Here is an 18,270-nt window from a genome sequence, read left to right on the forward strand (position 1 = left end):
ACATTTTTAGTTCAATTCAGCCAGCAAGAGTGACATGCCACCTAATCTCTAGAATGTGTTAGTTGTCTGCCTTTAACATTAGTAATTCAAGAGCTTTGCGCAGCGTTAAACACTGTCACAGAAAAGGTTTGGACTGTTATAGTCCACAATTTTCAACACTTCCACAAGGCTCATAGAACATTTTACAAATCTCAAATCATTATCAATACTTATTGATTTAATCATATAGTGATGCAATATCAGTAGTTTGATCAAACAAGCGCTGCTTGCTGGGGTATAAGAATGTTTTTTGTCTCCAGTGAGGACAGTTAAAAACAATAAATTGAAAGAAGATGAATAACGCTATATTTTGCTTTTTTTAAATATAGCAGTTTTCAAAAGGTGATAGTTTGTCACATTCACACGGAAGAGAGCAGATGGTGTTTTAGCAGTATACTGAGTCACAATGTGTCAGTGAGAGTCAGAGTAACATGTTCAACATAAGGGATTTGGCCACGGCCAGAAGGTGTTCAAGTTCATTAGTCAACAACTAGTGTTCGCCGTAGGTATACCATCAGCCACCGCCTGGAATCACAGGGGAATTCGAACAAAAGCAGGAGATGAGTCAAGTCTCTGAGTAGGTTCAGGATGAACATCACAGGAACCCAAGGTCTTCCCAGATTGAAACCTCCTCACCCGTATGCACAGCCAACTATGCAAACACTGACCTCAGGAAACAGTCTCCAGAGACTCTGTCAATTGGTGGGGAGGTGTTCAGTAGAGAGGGAGTGAGTCAGTCAGTTTGTGTCTTCCGGTTCACTAAAAGCCAGATTGAACATGCGCCGAGTCCCACACTTCGCTCTCTGGAACCACTTATACACTGCGGTAGCTGCACCATTGGAAACAGAAGGTGAGCCGATAAGTTGTGAATAGTTATTGAAAGGAGCCACTGTAAATTGAACTCTGAGCACAATAGCTGTTGTAGTCACTGCTCCAGGCTCCTGAGGCCGCTGCAGCAGATTTCAGGCTGAAATTTCCTGGTTTCAGCCAAGCCTGCTAGTTTGAGATGAGCTGGGCCTGAGAGCCAGTTAACGAGTTCTGTGAGTTGAAGAGCAGCCACAAATCTCCGACATGAGGTCTGTCAGAAACGAGCTGTGAACACATGGGCGAATAGTACTGTTGGGGACAGCAGTATGTGATTCTGAGATATAGTGGGAGGAGATGAAATATTGTCACATTCAGACGATCAGACATTTTAGGTTACCTGGCTGCCAAAAGGAAGAATAAGTGCAAAGAGTTAACAAGAGAACACAGAAACAATGAGAGCATACACTGTGAGCCTAACCCAAGAGAGACACAGATTTGGGGAGTGCAGATTTAGTGTTTGAAATGAGACAAAGAGTGCAGTTTGAAGATACACTAAATATTTGACAGTATGTGATGGTTTGATGACAGCCAGCAATTACGGTGACATTATGGAAAAGTTGCTGGTAGTTTTAAGCCTATTTAAATGTTTTGTTCACAGCTGAGGCTACAGAAATACTTGAGTCAATGTTGTCATTTTCTGTAGTTAAGAGATTTTGTCACCCAGTAGGTGTTATCGTGAAGTGCAGATGCAAAGTTGTTAAGCTGTATAAACATAAAATGCTATATGCAGACAACAGGTTTCAAAAATCAATAGTTCACACATTACAGGGCAAGAAGCTATTTTAAAATTTTATTACATGCTTTGGCTCTTGTATGATAAATATGTAATGTTTATGTAATGCCTATAACAAGAAATAGCATAGTTTTCATACATATATCATAGTTCATTTCTCCTTCCTTGATTCACATGAATTTAGTTTATGACAAAGCTTATATTCCAGTCCTTGCTGAGTTAAGCCTGGAGAATAATAAGAAATACTCACACACAACTTGACTCAGATAGACAAAGGTCTTATAGTTTCACCGACATAAATAAAGAGTAATACAATGTTAGAAAAGGTGAGCATCTTGTCGTCTCAACACTAATGGTTCGTTTTACAAAACATGTTGCTTCGAGTTGTTGTAGTAAACAAAGAAACTGTTATCAATAAGAAAATGATCTATATAGCAGCAGCAACATTCATTACAGAATGCTGCTAGCTGCATGAGAAAAATACGCAGGTAAGGAAGATGACAACCTGGTTTGAGCACTTTGCTTCTTGTCATATGCAGCTTTTCAAATTCGAGTTACCACTAGTCAGCCAGAAGCCAGCCATACCTGGGCCAGTCTTCCTCATGATCTGTGCTTCACTTTCGTCATTTTCACGCGTTCCATCCTGTACTTGCGCTGTTCGGAGCTCAGTTATTTCATTATCGGTCAGAAATTGGGACTTTCAAATCAGACGCCCGTTAATGCGGATTAGTCATTCGTGCCAGCAGAGGCCGAACTAGGAAACTGGGACGACACTACCGTTGTTCAGGGAGATTCATAATATCCCACAGATTGCAACATTGTTAGTTAAATTAGATATCTTGTACTGGATACCGAAAAGCGTACGAGTTTCTAGCAATCACCATCATTTTCCATAGTAGGCCTATTTAGGTGACCAGTATTCGCCCGCGAGAATGATTCATGGTCACCTGGTTATTTGCATCACAAAAAGCTTGTTAAATATAAATGTTCTCAATAACAGATAAAATATGAATAATAAGCAAAATTACTTAATGGAATACATTTTCTTGAGCAAAGTGGAATACAAACAGTGACGCCTTTCAGTTAAGTTCATACTCCGGCCTGAGAAATATAATAGCCATAAATAAAATATAAATAAATATAACCATTTAATAAAGAATGTTTGTTACAGTCAGTCTGCAGTACCTGTTTAAAAATAATGCAAACACCTTCATTAAATGGTTTAGACGGTAGCATGTGTCATATTTTTTGTTGGAATATAGTTTCTGGCTCTGTTTGCCTGGCCTTGCTAACTGAAAGCCTGTTCACTTCCTGTACTCTCATAGTTTCAAACACTTGGCAAAACCGGCATGATCATTTAGCCGTGAATGTTCAACAGGCACAGCTGCCTGTAAGTCTAGAGTACCCATTTAAATCAGGTCTGTAGAGTATCAAACTTGTCAGTCTATTGTGCTCATGACACAACTCATCAGCTGTGCCAATGTAACCTGTAGTCAGTTGGCCTCTTCTGAGACAGTGAGTCTGTCTTTAGCTTGAAAGCTGACTACATGTTTCAGTCATCCATTTGAGATTTATGCTAAGCACGCTGTTGTGGATGACAGGCAAAGGAGGGATTAGAAGTCTGACAGTCCATTCGCTCGAAGAAATACTGTGGCATCGCAAGATGAGCCCAGGTGGTCAATCATCAGCTTGATGACAGCATCTCATCACAAAAGCACAACATGGTGAGATTTATGGGAAAATTTTCTCCAATGCCTTCAGTAGAATGTTTAGATATTGCTACCTTCCATAGTAATGTTGATTAGTTTTGTATTGTTGTTACAATACAAGACAGTCACACTGGGTACAGAGCAACTAGCACTAAACAGATGGAAAAAGCATGATGCTTGCTCGTAGGCATTGTGAAATGAGCGTGATCAGAGCTGCTTTTTCACAACTGCGTTTAGTCTCAGCTTGCCAGCCACGGGCAAATACCAATAAAAGGCTCTGGTACTAGCACTGCTTCATGTCACTATGGGAACAATCATGACATTAAACATTGATTGATTCTGCTTGTATTTTTTTCACGCATTTAATCAGCTGAGGTACAGTTAAGAACTTCAGTTTTCAGTCAGCAACATGTTGCTCTTTCTTCAGTTCTTTCAACTATTTAGTCAGTCAGTCACACTTTATAGTTACATGAAAACAGTAGCCATGTACTGCACAGCATATATATATCTTTTTCTTCGTTCAGCCTTAAAAGAACATTCAACACTTTCAGGCAAAGCTCTTTAAAATGAAATGCATGATTTTCAGATTCACTTTCAGAAAGCGCCACCCGCTTCATGTGCCAGCTCAACGACTATCGTTACTTCCAGCAGTTGATGCGGCCCGAAAGCCTATTAGTTATATTTTATACACCGATAGCTCATTACGCCGAAGCACGTACCTTCGCCCAATTGATTTTAACCATTGTTTTTTTGTGCTCGATAAACATGAAGGAAGAACAAGACTCGGAGAGAAATATCAAACAGAAAGTCATGATTAGCCACGACCGCGAAAGCGTACTCAAAAGCTGGAGCCAGTCAAGAACAAACTCAGTTGCAGTGTTGGTGTTCTTTCAGCTGCTCGCAAACATTTTCAAACGATGTGCTGATGCATTACGATGACAATTACGCTGGAAGGAAGTCTTGTTCGTTTCGAATGTAACCAGCATCATCGCCAGAGGCCTAACACACGAAATCACACAACAAAGCCCGCCAGCCAGTGTGAAAGAGTTTTGCAGAAAAGAGTCGAATGAGCAGCAGGAGGCCGGTGCTCACTGCTTCGCGTGAACACGCAGAGACAGCCTGAAATCACATGTTAATCATAAAATTGCTCGCTGAGTAAGGAATGAGTTTTACACAGAGAAAAATAATTTAATGAATATATGATAGTCATTACTTAGTCGCCACTCAGCCAGTGCAGTACTTTGACGCTGCAGAGCAGCCTGAATCGTTATGTTACCACACCGAGTGTCTTGTTCGCTCAGTGAAAGAGTGCTTATTACAGAAAAAATCAATCTGCCCAGTATGCGCGTTATTACTACCTCGCGCCAGTGCGAAACAAGCAGCAGTCGGCTCCACGAGTTATCATTACGCCGAAAAGTCTTCACCACGTGAGTCTCGACACGCAGTAACTCTGTTAATCACATGTTGTTCATGCTGGAATAAAATTTGAAGGCTTTCAGTGTGAAAGATTTATTATAGCACAATTTGTCGAAAGATATGTTATCATTACACAGTGCACTCTTTCAAGTTGCTCTAAGTGCGGGTCTTTCACACGTAAAGAAACTCTGAGAGTCACATGTTACAATACAAATGAGCGCCACAAAAGCTCAGTGGAAGGCTAGACATAAGCAAGTTTTGAATACATTTAGTAATTATTGAGAAGTTTTCAGCTCTCAGTGAAAGATTTTTACAAGAGAAAGACAATTATCGTGGAAGACTGCAACAGTCTTTCATTCATCCTATGTGAATGAGAATGCCCCCATGATACCATGCTGGAAAATTATTACTGAGCTCAGCATCAGTCAGACCAAGCTCCTGCCAGGGTGACTCTGTTAAATATCGTAGCATCTTCGATGTAGCAGTTATTGTCTTATGAAAGACAGAATCAAATGAACTGTGTGAAAATAGTATTTTAGTGAATCTCCGAAAAGACTAGCACCAGTTGCCCATGAGTGGATCAATTCAACAAGGGAACCAACGCGGCCACAAAGCCGTTTATCTTACAGGCAGTAAAGCACCGTAAAGCATAAAAGTTCGTTTCACCATCAACTTTAAACTGCTCATAGATCTACTTCTCACCTTCACCAAATAGTTCCTGGCAAGAGTTAAAGGACAGTACTGTCTCTTCCTCCAAAACTCAAGCTTAGAAACAGTGGGCGACCTTCATGAAAATGTTGAAACAAGAGAATGAATTAAATCGTTCGATTTTAGTAAGGTTGTGATTTCCAACACTTTGAATTTCTCTCACTGACAGTAATTAAAGAGAACTGCATTCATGCTAGTTCCATCTCCACCTTCAAGACGAAGATCATAGCATGTGTGTTGGGTCATCACAGCAGATTTGAGTAGTGGTAGGTGCCTGATAAGTAAGACAGCAGGCCAGAGCCCAGCCTGTGGAGAATTGAAAACTGTCTCATTTGTTCTGAATTGAGTGAGCATACGTATAGTGTTTATGTCCATATGTGGAGTGTTATCTGAGCTTGGACACTTTGCTGACTTACTGACATAATTATGACCTTCTGTAATAAACACCAGAAGCTATATTTCCACACGTACAAACAGCCTTGCAATCACTGTGCTGACTGCAAATTTTTCGATTTGATCCAGTCTTCAAGCCTCTCGGAACTTTGTCTGTCACAATTGTCCTTGCTCAATTGCTTCATTCAACAGTGGTTGTAGCCAAACCAAATACTTAGTAGTGTGTGTGTGAGCTAGTGGATGGGTCAGTTACACAGCCTTGTGAGCATAACTTTTCTTTGTTAATTAATTTTTTTGGATTGATTTTATTTGTTTCTGCTTATTTTGTCACCCAGCTCATAGCAGTAGTTAACTTGATCTCACTGTAATTGTGCATTTTATGTTTGTCTCAATTTATTCATAATGTTTCTGCTTTCACATTATCAATTTATAATCATTACTTAGTTCATATTATTCATTTTATTATTTATTTTTGTATTCAGCATTAGTTTAATTTATCACTTATTGAGTTAAAATACTGAGCGTATTGGTGTTTTATCACAGTGATTTCTTTCATTTCAAAGACATTTCTTTTAGTATTTTTCAACATATTATTACTTATTGCGAAATGATGGGGTTGTGTCATCAGTTTGGACGCGTTGACCAAAATGTTTAGGGTCGATATTATGCTCATCACGCTGAACATCTTCCTCGAGCCCTTGATTTACTGCCGTCAGCATTAAAACAAATGGCTTAGAGAAACTGGCAGCTGTCGAGCAGTCGCGGTGAGTCAGCGCGGGTGTTGACGCGTGATTTTCGCTCAGCAGCTTCGACAAAGTGAAGCAGTTCATATATTATGACCGTTACGAATGGATGAATCTATTCACTAAACCATTCATCTGCAAATCATATTGGTGAATAGCTTAGACTTGTGTCTTCGGTGTAAAACTTAGAAATTGCATCCAGGGCCTTTATTGAATACATCATGCCTGTGGCTGGTGACGGTTAATTCGTGCCACTCAAAGCCTGTAAAATCTCACACCTTTATTGACAAATCATGCCCAGACAGACAGTGTTGTTCAGACCAGACCCCGTGTAAAACCGACACAGGCCTTTACCAAGGTCATACTAAAAGTGTTACAAGGCTAAAGACAGCTTCTGCCTGTTGAGAGGTTGGTTTGAAATGCTCCACAAAACCTCGCCTCACTCTATCACCTTCTTCTTTCTTCAAGTGATCAAATATACCCCAATTGCTCACATAACACTGATAATTGTTCATCAAATTGGCTCCACTAATTGACTGTTGTTAATTGCCGGCTTGTCTGTGTCCTGTACGTTAGTCGAGTCAATGCCTTCTTACTCCCATTAGTTGTCACTCCCACACTCATTTTGTTGCTCATCAAAATAAGCAGTAGTGCGAATTTTCATAACATACGCGAGTGCTTCTCGCATTAACATGTACGTTCGTCTACATGGTAGTTTGGTTCTCTTTCGTTTATCAGAATCATCGTGATAAACGCACTGAACACATTTCAGTTGTCAATTTTTGTTATTCTACTGCCAGCGATTTTTAGCCGCCAGATATCAGCGAACCGAACACTACTCAAAATAATGATGTAACAGTATTGTCGTGTTAAAGAATGGCGTATTCAATGCCAACATATCCCAAACTTTCGCTCAGCCTTCACAGTTTAGCACCAGATAGATGGTGCGGACAGCACACAGATGCAGTTCATCAGAGAACAGAGCCGCTGTGATGCTTCATGACATCACCAGATCCCGACGCACAATACACGCAACACACTGTCATTTACATTACCCGACATAGCCGCGCAAATTGGAATCGAAGTTGGGCAGGCTGGGCGCTTGTCGAACCGGAGTCTGGTTTTCTCCCATGTTTTTTCTCCGTTTCGCATGGGTTTTCTTTTTCAGCCGCGCTCAAGCTGCGCTAGCTGTATATTTAGTCTTCAAGTGATTTATCCGTTTAATTGAATGACGACGATTGATTGATTTTTGGGAAGCCAGCAGTGGATAAACAGCAAAACAGCTTAGCCTGTTCGTGTCCATACAGTAACAGAGGGAAAATCATTTTTGAAATCGTGTCGTAAACAATCTGCTTTCGTTAGGCAATACCAATGTGCCAAAGTTGAGTACCGAAAGATAAATCGAGTACCACCGGCTTTTGATGGGTCAAAGATTCGATGAGTCACATGAACAGAAGGAAGACCGGCCAACTTCAATTTCCAGTTCACCTAAGGGCAGCAAACAAAATAGCCGTTCACCGCAGCGCAATGCTTTCGCTCGTACTGCCGGATCAGCGCGGGCAGTAAGCAGGTCGTTGTGTTCTTCAGCCTGTTAGTCCATGCTACAGTCTTGCACAGTAGAAGGATTGTCTTCGTTATACCGATGCAGGCGATGAATTGCAAAGCCTGGATGTCAAGCTTGTCACAGCAACTTCTTTGAGCGACACCATTAGCCAGTTGCCAGCCCAAGTTCAACATCTGAAGGCTATCGCGATTCGGCAGATTGGTGATTGCACCATCGCCACTTCGACCGCTTGCTGCTCGTACCTAAGCTCAACATTCAGGCTATCCAGCCGACCCGGCAGGCTGGTGCCGACGCCGACGTGCTCATTTGGCTCTCGAACACTTGAGCCGCCAAAGACGTCCACCAGGTCCGCCATCTGCCGCGATAGTTTCCGAAAGCTTTCATTTGACCGTTACTTCGCCGGCGCACCCAAACGCTCAAAACCCAAGTCCACATCCGTGCGCCTTCATCTGTATTTCCATCTTGGCAGTGATTGGTGCGACCAGACGACGCCATTCGATCAATGGTAACTCGAAATTTTGCCGTTCAGCACCTGCTCAAAGATCCAGGCGCTTCACCCAGCCGATCTTGGCAGGTACGCGACTGATGCCTCACTCGACCATGGTAACCCTGGAAACAAATTTTCCAGCAGAGTGACCGGTTCAAGTGGGAAAGCTTCCAAGAAGAAGCACCTATCACATTAAGATTGGCTGGATGAAGCTGGATGTCTGACTTAATCTTGAGCGCCAGTACCGTTCCAGGTTACCATGGTCGAAAGGGAAAGCATCCAGAAGTCACGGCTTAACCCTGCCAAGATCAGCTGGGATGTAAAGCGCCCGGATCTTGGGCCGAAGGTTTTGAACGCCAGTACCCCTCCAGGGTTACCGTGGTCGGAGTGAAAAATCGCCTGAGAAGTCACACCAATCACTGCCAAGATCGCTAGATGAAGCGCTGATGTCTGGACTTAGTTTTGAACGCTTAAAATTTTTCCAGCAGAGTGACCGGTTCAAGTGGGAAAGCTTCCAAGAAGAAGCACCTATCACGGCCAAGATTGGCTGGATGAAGCACCTGGATGTCTGGACGACCTTGAGCGCTAAAAATTTGTCCAGGGTTACCATGGTCGAGGAGCATCCGAGAAGTCGCTTAACCCCAAGCAAGATTGCTGGATGAAGCGCCTGGATTTGGGCTTAGGTTTTGAACGCTAAAAATTTCTCCAGGTTACCGGTCGAGTGAAAGATCGCCTGAGAAGTCACACACCACTGCCAAGATCGGCCAGGATGGCGCTTCTGGATGTTTGGACTTAGGTTTTGAACGCTAAAAATTTAATGAATAAAATCACTCCCAAAAAGAGTTACCGTGTTGGGCCGAAGTTTCAGGAGCCCCAGGCCCTGTGTAAACTGACATCCAGGGCTTTTACTGAACAAATCATGCCCATAGTAAGTGTTATAGGCAAAAGGTGAAATCAGCTATACTTAAAAGCTTAGGACTGTAAAAATGGACTAACTAAACAGAAGAACTTACAAACCTGAATTGTTCATGCACGCTGAAAAATGTACGCTGTTGTGGCCCAGCAGAATTCTCGGGCCTACACGATTCCGCCAATGCAGGCAGAAGCATTGCTCATGCAGGCGGATCGACGAGAACACAACCTGATTTAGCTGCCCTTAAAATTGAACTGGAAATTAAGTGTCATTTCCTTCTCGGTCATGTGACTCATCAGATCCTTTCTGTTTATCAAAAGCCAGTGAAACTCAGTTTATCTCGTTACTCAACTTTTGGTATTATCCATATTGCCCTCTTTCAAGGTAAGATTTTGTTTTGTTTTTTGATTTCAAAATGAGTGCTTAGTGCTCCTCTCTGTTACTGTTACATTGCTTGAACAAGGCTAAATGTTTTGCCTGTTTACATCCCTCCTGCTTTCATCGTGAATTGGCTTTACAAAATCAATCAATCAATCAATCATTCCTCAATTCGACGTTAAATCACTAGAAGATAAGTGTCCCTAACAAAGCAAGCCAGAGGCTAAAGGCAGAAAGAAAATCCTACGCATACAGAATGGAGAAAAAAACCTTGGGAGAAACCAGACTCAGTTGGGGTCAGTTCTCTCTGACCAGACGCCCAGCCTTAACTTCCAGTTCACCCTTAAACGCAGCTGTGTCGATAATGTAAATGACTTAGTGTGTATATGTGTGTGTGCATCAGGATCTGGTGATCTGTCCATGGCGATCTTAGTCTGTCTGGTCTCTGATGAACATAATCTCTGTGTGCTGATCCGCCATCTAGTCTGATACAAAATTGTGAAAAACAGACTGAGAAAGAGACAGGATCAATATTAGCTGATGCTATTCTTGTACAATGTCACAGTACATCAGATTTTAGAGTAGTGTTCCCAAGAACCTGAGCAAATCTACAGCCTAAAAATCTTTAACGACTCGACAATAAAGTAAAGCAGTGTGTTAGTGCATTTATCACACGTGGAATCCCTGATCGCAAACAGAAAAGGATAAACTATACATGTGGCAGGCGGTGCAAGTGACAATGAGAAGCCATTTACCACCAGATGTTGGGTGGAAAATTCACTACTACTCTTTTGTTTTGACGAGCTTGCAAAGAGTGAACGAAAGTGCGAGGAACAAATGAACAGAGCAGAAAGAAGCCACACAGGCGCAAAACACGGTAGGAAATCGAAAGTGGACCGGTTAATCTAGTACTAACTCACCACAGAGTTTTAGATTAAAGCTTGCAGCTTAACTAACAGCAGTCTAATTAGTTAGATTAGTTTGATAGATATCAGTGTATGTAAACAATAAATTATATTTGATCACTAGAGAAGAGAAGGTGATAAATTGAAGAGCCGAAGTTACATGAGCTACCAACAAACCAACCTCTCAGCAGACAGAGCACCGCTATAGCACAGACTAACCCATTACAGTAAATACTTTAGACATGATTGTATTAAAAAGGCCCTGATGTCGTTTACATAGGGTCTGAGGTCACAGACTAACCCCTATCACAATAATACTTTTTGCATGATTTGACCAATAGCCCTGGATGTAAGTTTTACACAGGGCTGGGTGGCAAGCAGATTAAACCCCATCACAGTAAATACTTTTTGGGCAAGGATATTATCTTAACAAAGGCCCTGGATCACAGTTTTCTCTATAAGTTTTACATAGGGCCTGAAGTCATGTCTGCTCCTCTTGGCTGTGGTTTCGCTAGATAGCAGATAGGGGACAGTGGGAATCTGCTCATCATTCATGCGCTACTACTAATTATAAGGAATTTCTTTCACTTTGACATTCAGAGCACTGCAGAAATCACATCGCGTCAACACCCGCGCCAGTCCTTCGCGATGCTTTGTTTTAATTAAACACTTGATTTCTGTCGTTGTTTGAAAGCTTCGGCTCGGTCTAGTTTTCAGTCAAAAGTCAGAGAGTTCAAAAACGGATGGGGGTATAATATCGAATTCTATGGCATGGAAAGACATTTTGTTACACTGTCAAACTGATTATGACACAACCTCTACTGTCACTAATAAAGAGTAATGTATGTTGGAAAAATTCTCAGAAATTAATCTGAATGGGAAAGAATCACTTTTCATAATATTTAAAACTAATATCAGTGTTTTACACAATAAGTGATAAGTCAGTATCAATTATAAAAATAAAATAATAAAAATGAATAATAAGGAATAAGTAATGATTATAAATTGATAATGTAAGTAAATTATTATAGATAAATTAAAACAAACATAAAGAGAATACACAATTTGCACGTGGAGGATCTAAGATACTGTTGGGTGAACTGGAGTGACTAAAATAGAAATCCAAGTAAAATAAAATCAATCAAAAAAGTGAACAGCAAAGAAAGGATTATACTCTAAACAAAACAGAACTGTTACATCCACTAACTCACACACACACACACACACACTAAAAATTATTTAGTTTGGCTATAAATCCACTGCTAGATAACAGTTACTAAAAACCCAAGGACCAGTTGTGTTGAATAAAGACCAGGAGCTGTGAGATGAGATCAAATCAGAAAATTTACTGAAGAATCAGCTTCACTTCTGAGTAGTTTGTGGTACGCTTTTATGTGACATTGTTAGAGTATAACTTGAAGTTTGTACAGAGGTCACTAATTATGTCAATAAGTCAGCAAAAATTTTATTGGCTCCAAAACTCAGATAAACTTCCACATATGGACATAAGCACTTCCATGGTCAGCACGTCCGAGCAAGCCAACATGTCTCACTAATTCAGGACAAATAGGGACCGTTTTCTTAGTTCTCCACAGGCAAAGATGCAACACACAAAATTTATCTACCAAGGTTACCTACCACTACCAAACATCTTACTAGTATGATTGGTAACACACATGCTACACATGTAGTCTTCATCTTGTGAGAGTGGAGGATTCGGTGGATCTTTAATATCTAAGCATGCTGCACATGAATATCACAGTTCTTCATTACTGACTACATAGATGAGAAGGGGGAAATGCCTAAAAATACATTTAAATCCACAACCTTATAAAATCAGACAATTTTAATTCAGACAAGTCTGTCTGTTTTCACTACTTTCCATAAAGTCACCCACATGACTCTAAAGTTTGGAGGATTTGCACACACTGTTGAAGGATGACGGAGGGAGAAGTAGATACTGTCCTTTAGCACTTTGCACCAAGTTTGTTTGGTGAGGGCATCTAGCTTTAGAGAGTCGCTTCATGAGCCCAGTTTAAAGTTGCCAGTAAATAGACTTTTGTACTGCAGGTTCTTAGTTGCCTAGTATTTAAGATAAGCAACTGTGAAAAACACGTTAGTTCCCTTTGTTGAGATTTCTGGTCCACCCATGAACAACTGAACTCGTCCCTTTCATGATTCACTAAAATCCTTCTTCACCACACACGGATGCAGACCAATTACAGCGTTCTGTGCTCATAAGAAGATTGTCTTGCTCACATCAGAGATGCTTACTGATGTTTCTGATAATAGAGTCACCCACTGTCAGGAGTCCTAGGTCTGGCATTGATGGTCACTGAGAGCAATGAGATTTTTCCCAGCATGAATTATCATGGGACATTCTTTTTCATTTCCACACTAAGGACAGATGAAAGACTGTTCGAAGTGCAGTAAACACACGCACATTAAGTTGTCTTTTCATGAAACTCTTTCCACACTGGAGAACAAACGAAAGGCTTTGGATCTGTATGAATTCTCAAGTGTGATTCCAAATAAATATTTTATGTCTGAAAGCATTTCCACACTGAGAGCAGCTAAAAGTTTGGCCCCGTGTGAGTTAACACAGACTCAAGGTTTCACGTGAAAGAGGTTCCACACTTAGAGCAGCCAAAGGTTTTCTAATGTGTGAGTGCGCATATGCTCATTGTTGTCTTTTCATGTAAACCTTCCACACTGAGAGCAGCTAAAAGGTTTTATCTCATACGAACTAACATGTGATTCTTAAGAGTTACTTTACGTACAAGACTTTCTCCACATTGAGCAGATGAAAGGCTTTTCTCCGAAGTGTGACTAATCATATGCTCATTAAGATGTCTTTCTGCTTGAAACTTTTCCACACTGGAGAGCAGGTGAAAGTCTTTTCATGCTGTGAATGCTGCCACATGCTCGTTGAGTTGATTTTTCAGTAAACTCTTCCACACTGAGAGCAGACAAAAGATCTTTACTCCAGTGTGAGTTAACATGTGATTCTTCAGGCTTGCTCTAATGCCACAAAGACTTCTTCACACTGAGAGCAGGTGAAAGGTTTTTCTAAAGTGTGAGCTATCATGTTCATTAAGTTGCTCTTCTGTATAAAACTCATTCCTACACCAGAGCAGACTAAAGGCTTTACTACAGCATGAGTTAACATGTGATTTTTCAGGTTGTCTTTATCATGGACAAAGATCACACTGAGAGCAGGTGGAAAGGCTTTTCTGTGAAGAGTGACTTATCATATGCTCATTCAGATGTCTTTTCTGCACAAAACCTTTCCACACTGAGAGCAAGCGAAGGCTTTATTCCCAATATGAATTTTCATGTGACTTGCTGTTTTCTTGCGCAGAATGTAGTTCCAATATTCAGAGTAGCAGATAAAAGGCTTCCTCCAGCATGAACAATCATCACATGTGCATCAAGGCTTTTATGTTTGAAAGTGTTTCCACACTGAGAGTACAGCTGAAAGGCCCTTTAACTTCTTTCTTTGAAAGCTATTTATAGCAACTTTTTCAGCTTTCTATAGGGCAACTCACTGATGTTTCTGCCAGCAGGAACCATGAGCTTTCTCTGACAACTGATATTTCTCCTCCACTTCATCCAGATCTTGTTCTTCCTTCATGTTTATCAGGCCTAAAAACAATAAAAGGATTAAAATCAAAATTGGGACAAATAAAAAGAATTTAGGGTGTATTCAACATTTCAGCAAGCTGGAACTATCAGTTATTGGCAAAATGTATGCCGATGGTTTTTTCTTAGGTTGCATCACTGCTGAGTGGCAGCAGAAGGGTCCGCGACATACAGTGTGAGGGCCAACATATGTAAGAGCGAGGTGAGAGCAGCCTCAGAGGTGAAATCACTGAAAATACATGCATTTCATTTTAAAGAGCTGCCTGGAGAGAGTGTTGACATTTCAGATGTTCTTAAACACAGACAGAGAGAAAAGATATATATATATATATATATATACAGTACACCCTAGTACTTGTTTTCATGTAACTATAAAGTCATTAATTTGTTGACTAGATAATGTTGGAAAAGAATTAAAGAAAGAACAGCATGTTTGCTGACAAGGCTGAGAGGACGCTGGTACCCTGCCAGTTAAATTAACGTAGGGAAAAATACAAGTAAGTCCAAGCCGCGTTTAATGTCATGATTGTTCCCATAAATTTGACATGAGCTGAGTGCTAATTGCCAGAGCCTTTATTGAAAAAGTGACATGCCTCTGCAGTGGTGGCAGAAAAAATTAAACAGGATAAAAACACTTGGTTGTAAGAGCAATGCAGTCACAGTCATTTTCTGAATAATTCTTTTCCTTTCTGGAGCAAAGCATCACTAAAAGCTTTCCATGTGGACAGACAAAGCACTTATGTTAGTGCTAAGACTGCTCTGTACTGGTCTTGTTTTGTCTTTGTATTGTGTAACAATACCAAAAACCTCTCACAATCAGCATACTACTATGAAGGTAACCAGTATCCTAAGCATTTCTACTGAAACATTGAGAAGACCTCTGCCTCCCTCTTCAATAGGCTAATGTCTCACCACGCCCATCAATGCTTGTGTTGAGGATGCTGGGCCATCAGCTGGTGGTTTGATACACCTGGAACTCATCTTCCACTTGATCCACAGTGACCTCTTCAGGCAGAACAGAAGGAAAGTGGATAACAAACAGAACTCACAACCCCTCCTTGCATGTCATCCACAACAGCATGCTTCTACATCTTAATCTCAAATGGATATTTGGAAACCATGGTTTGTTTTCCAAATAAAACCATTTTCAAACATCTCTGAAGAATGGTTTGAGCTCTAGATTAACATTGGCTTTGAATGATGGGCTGAGTGTCATGGACAATAGACAATAGGACTGATACCTCTACCAATTCCCATTCATCATAGTGATCACATGTCAGGCTACAGAATGAAAGCAATACCTGTTCCACCAGTTGTTCCAGCTCAATGGTCATGTTTCAGCGTTTTGTTTTTGCCAAATGGTGCCAAACTGTGGAAAGGTGCAAGTGGACAGAAGCAGTTAGACAAGTTAAGATAAAGTAACTGATCTCTGTTCCTTAAAAATATAACACATACTACAAATGTAACCATTTAATAGAAAAGAGTACAGATTACATTTTTTAAAACAGTGTACCCAGTGATGTCACAGATTCCGAAGTTGTAAATAAAGCTCCTCTTTTCTATTAAATGGATTTATATTTATTTATATTTTTAATTGTAGTATTTGTTATATTTTATAGGCCAGATGTGAGTGTGTAATAAGAAACGTCACTTTTCTGACTGCTTAATTTCCACTCTTGTAAAACAAAAGAAAATGTAACCTTCCCATTAAGTAATTTTGCTTAGTAATTTCATATTTATCTGTTATTGAGAACATTTATATTTTAATGTTTTTTGGTGAGATGCAAAGATGGCAAACCAGAAGACATTATGGGTCATTCTCACTGAGGTAGATATAAGAAAGGTCACCCTAATAGGAGGCTCATAAGAAAAAGTGAGAAATTACGAGCAATATTATGGGAATTGCTAGAACGTCATTACAGCTTCAGTATCCAGTACAAAGATCCCAATTTATGAACAGATTAGTCTGTCTATTGTCGTAGATCTCCTGAAAACAAGTAATCCAAGTCATCCCAGTAATTGAGCTGGTTCCTGTCTAGCATCTTGCAGAAAGTTTAGATGACATCCATATTACAGCATAACAAATCTCCACCTTGAAGTCCCAAATTTCTCTGTTGATGTCGTAATATGAACTCAGACAAGCAAATTTGCTGTATCTTAGATGAACACTCATTGAAGTAACAAAAGATCTTAAACACAAGATCCTTGAGAGACTGGCCGAGTATGGCTGGTCATACACATTCAAACAATGCTCAATTTGAAAAGCTGTATATATTAAGAAAAGCAAAAATATAAACCAAGGCTGGTCATCATACACATACACGATGCATTGTTTTTATAATACAACTAACTAAAAACGTGAGCCACAGTAAGTGATACTGTAATGATTACTTACTGCTTTGTGTAGACTATTTCTTATTATTCTAACAGTTCTTTTTATCTTACTTCTACCCAACAGACTCAAGAGCCAATAAACATGAACATTAAAATGTCATTGAATATTGAGACTATTAAAAGATCTTTCAACCTCTTTTCTAACATTAATATTTACTCACATTTACATGTCAGTTAAACCTATAAGACCTTATCTATCTAAAGATCAAAGTTGAAGTAATTATTTAAGCTTGAATATTTCCTATTAATTCTCCAGGTAACCTCAACTTAAAGGTTTTAAAAGGTCATAAGTAATATAAAATAAATTCATGTGAATCAAAGGAAGGAAATATGAACTATGATGTCTTATGAACTAGTATACTTACTATAAAGGCATTACATAAACATTACATATTTATCAATACCTAAAAATTAAAGCATGTAATAAGATTTTTTAAATAAATGTACCCACAAAAAGTAATGTGAATTGATTTTTAGAAAGACTAATGCGAACCTGATTTGTCTACTGCACCCACTAACATTTTTATGTTTATACAGCTTAACAACTTTACTGCATCTGCACTTCTTGTTCACCACTAAATTGACAAAATCTCTGCCTTGTAGAAGATAATAGCTGGTTTCAAATTCAATTTCTGTAGCTCAACATGGACAAAACATTTTAGCCGGAACCCCAAAACTCACCTGCAGCAACTTTTCCACTAATGTCACCTATGAGATTGCGCATGCCTCATCAAACCATCACACATACTGTCAAATATTTAGGTGTAATTGACTTCACACTCTTTCAATCTCATTTCAAACCTATTACTAAATCTGCACTCCTGCCTGTGTTCTGTCTTGGGTTAAAGACTCTATTTTGAAGTGTATATTCCATTGCTTCTTGTGTTCTCTGTTGCTCTGCCCTGTTAGTTCCTTGGTAAATTGATTAACCCAACCCAAATGTCCTTGGTCGCATTCTGGTGCACTCTATCTCTCCCACTGTATCCTCAAGAATCACATACCAACTGTCCCCAACGGGCGTGCAGAAACACTATTCACCCATGTGTTCCACAACTCGACTCCTCAAGACATTGTGTCAGGCATTGGGACGCACCCCAATTCATGTCCAGGGTCAGCGAGCCTCTTCCAACTCCTAGAACCTCCGCTAGCGCCTGTCCTCAGGTTATCATCCTCAAAACTAACGGCCAGACTGAGCAAAGATACAGGAGATTTCCTGCACTTCTAGTACTGTCACAACATCAAGAGAGACCTGGAGCCAGTATTTACTGTGGGCTGAGTATGCCTGTAATTCCCCCACCCTCTAATAACTCCTTCAATGTATTCTAGCTATCAACCACCTCTGTTTCATGGTGCAGAGAAGTCTCGAAGTGCCCGCAGTT

At 40.2% G+C, this 18,270-nt stretch overlaps 1 protein-coding gene across 1 annotated transcript in view; it reads left to right on the forward strand.

Moving 5' to 3' along the window:
* The first annotated feature begins 8,674 nt into the window (after positions 1-8,674).
* The window catches only part of LOC122335426, a 30,295-nt gene continuing 20,699 nt past the window's right edge, over positions 8,675-18,270 (forward strand). Inside the window, exon 1 of the mRNA XM_043233289.1 lies at positions 8,675-8,746. Coding sequence (XP_043089224.1) covers positions 8,675-8,746 — 72 coding nt within the window. The remainder of the gene's footprint in view (positions 8,747-18,270) is intronic.

The sequence above is a fragment of the Puntigrus tetrazona genome, unplaced genomic scaffold (assembly GCF_018831695.1).
Source record: "Puntigrus tetrazona isolate hp1 unplaced genomic scaffold, ASM1883169v1 S000000776, whole genome shotgun sequence".
Classification (NCBI taxonomy): Eukaryota; Metazoa; Chordata; class Actinopteri; order Cypriniformes; family Cyprinidae; genus Puntigrus; species Puntigrus tetrazona.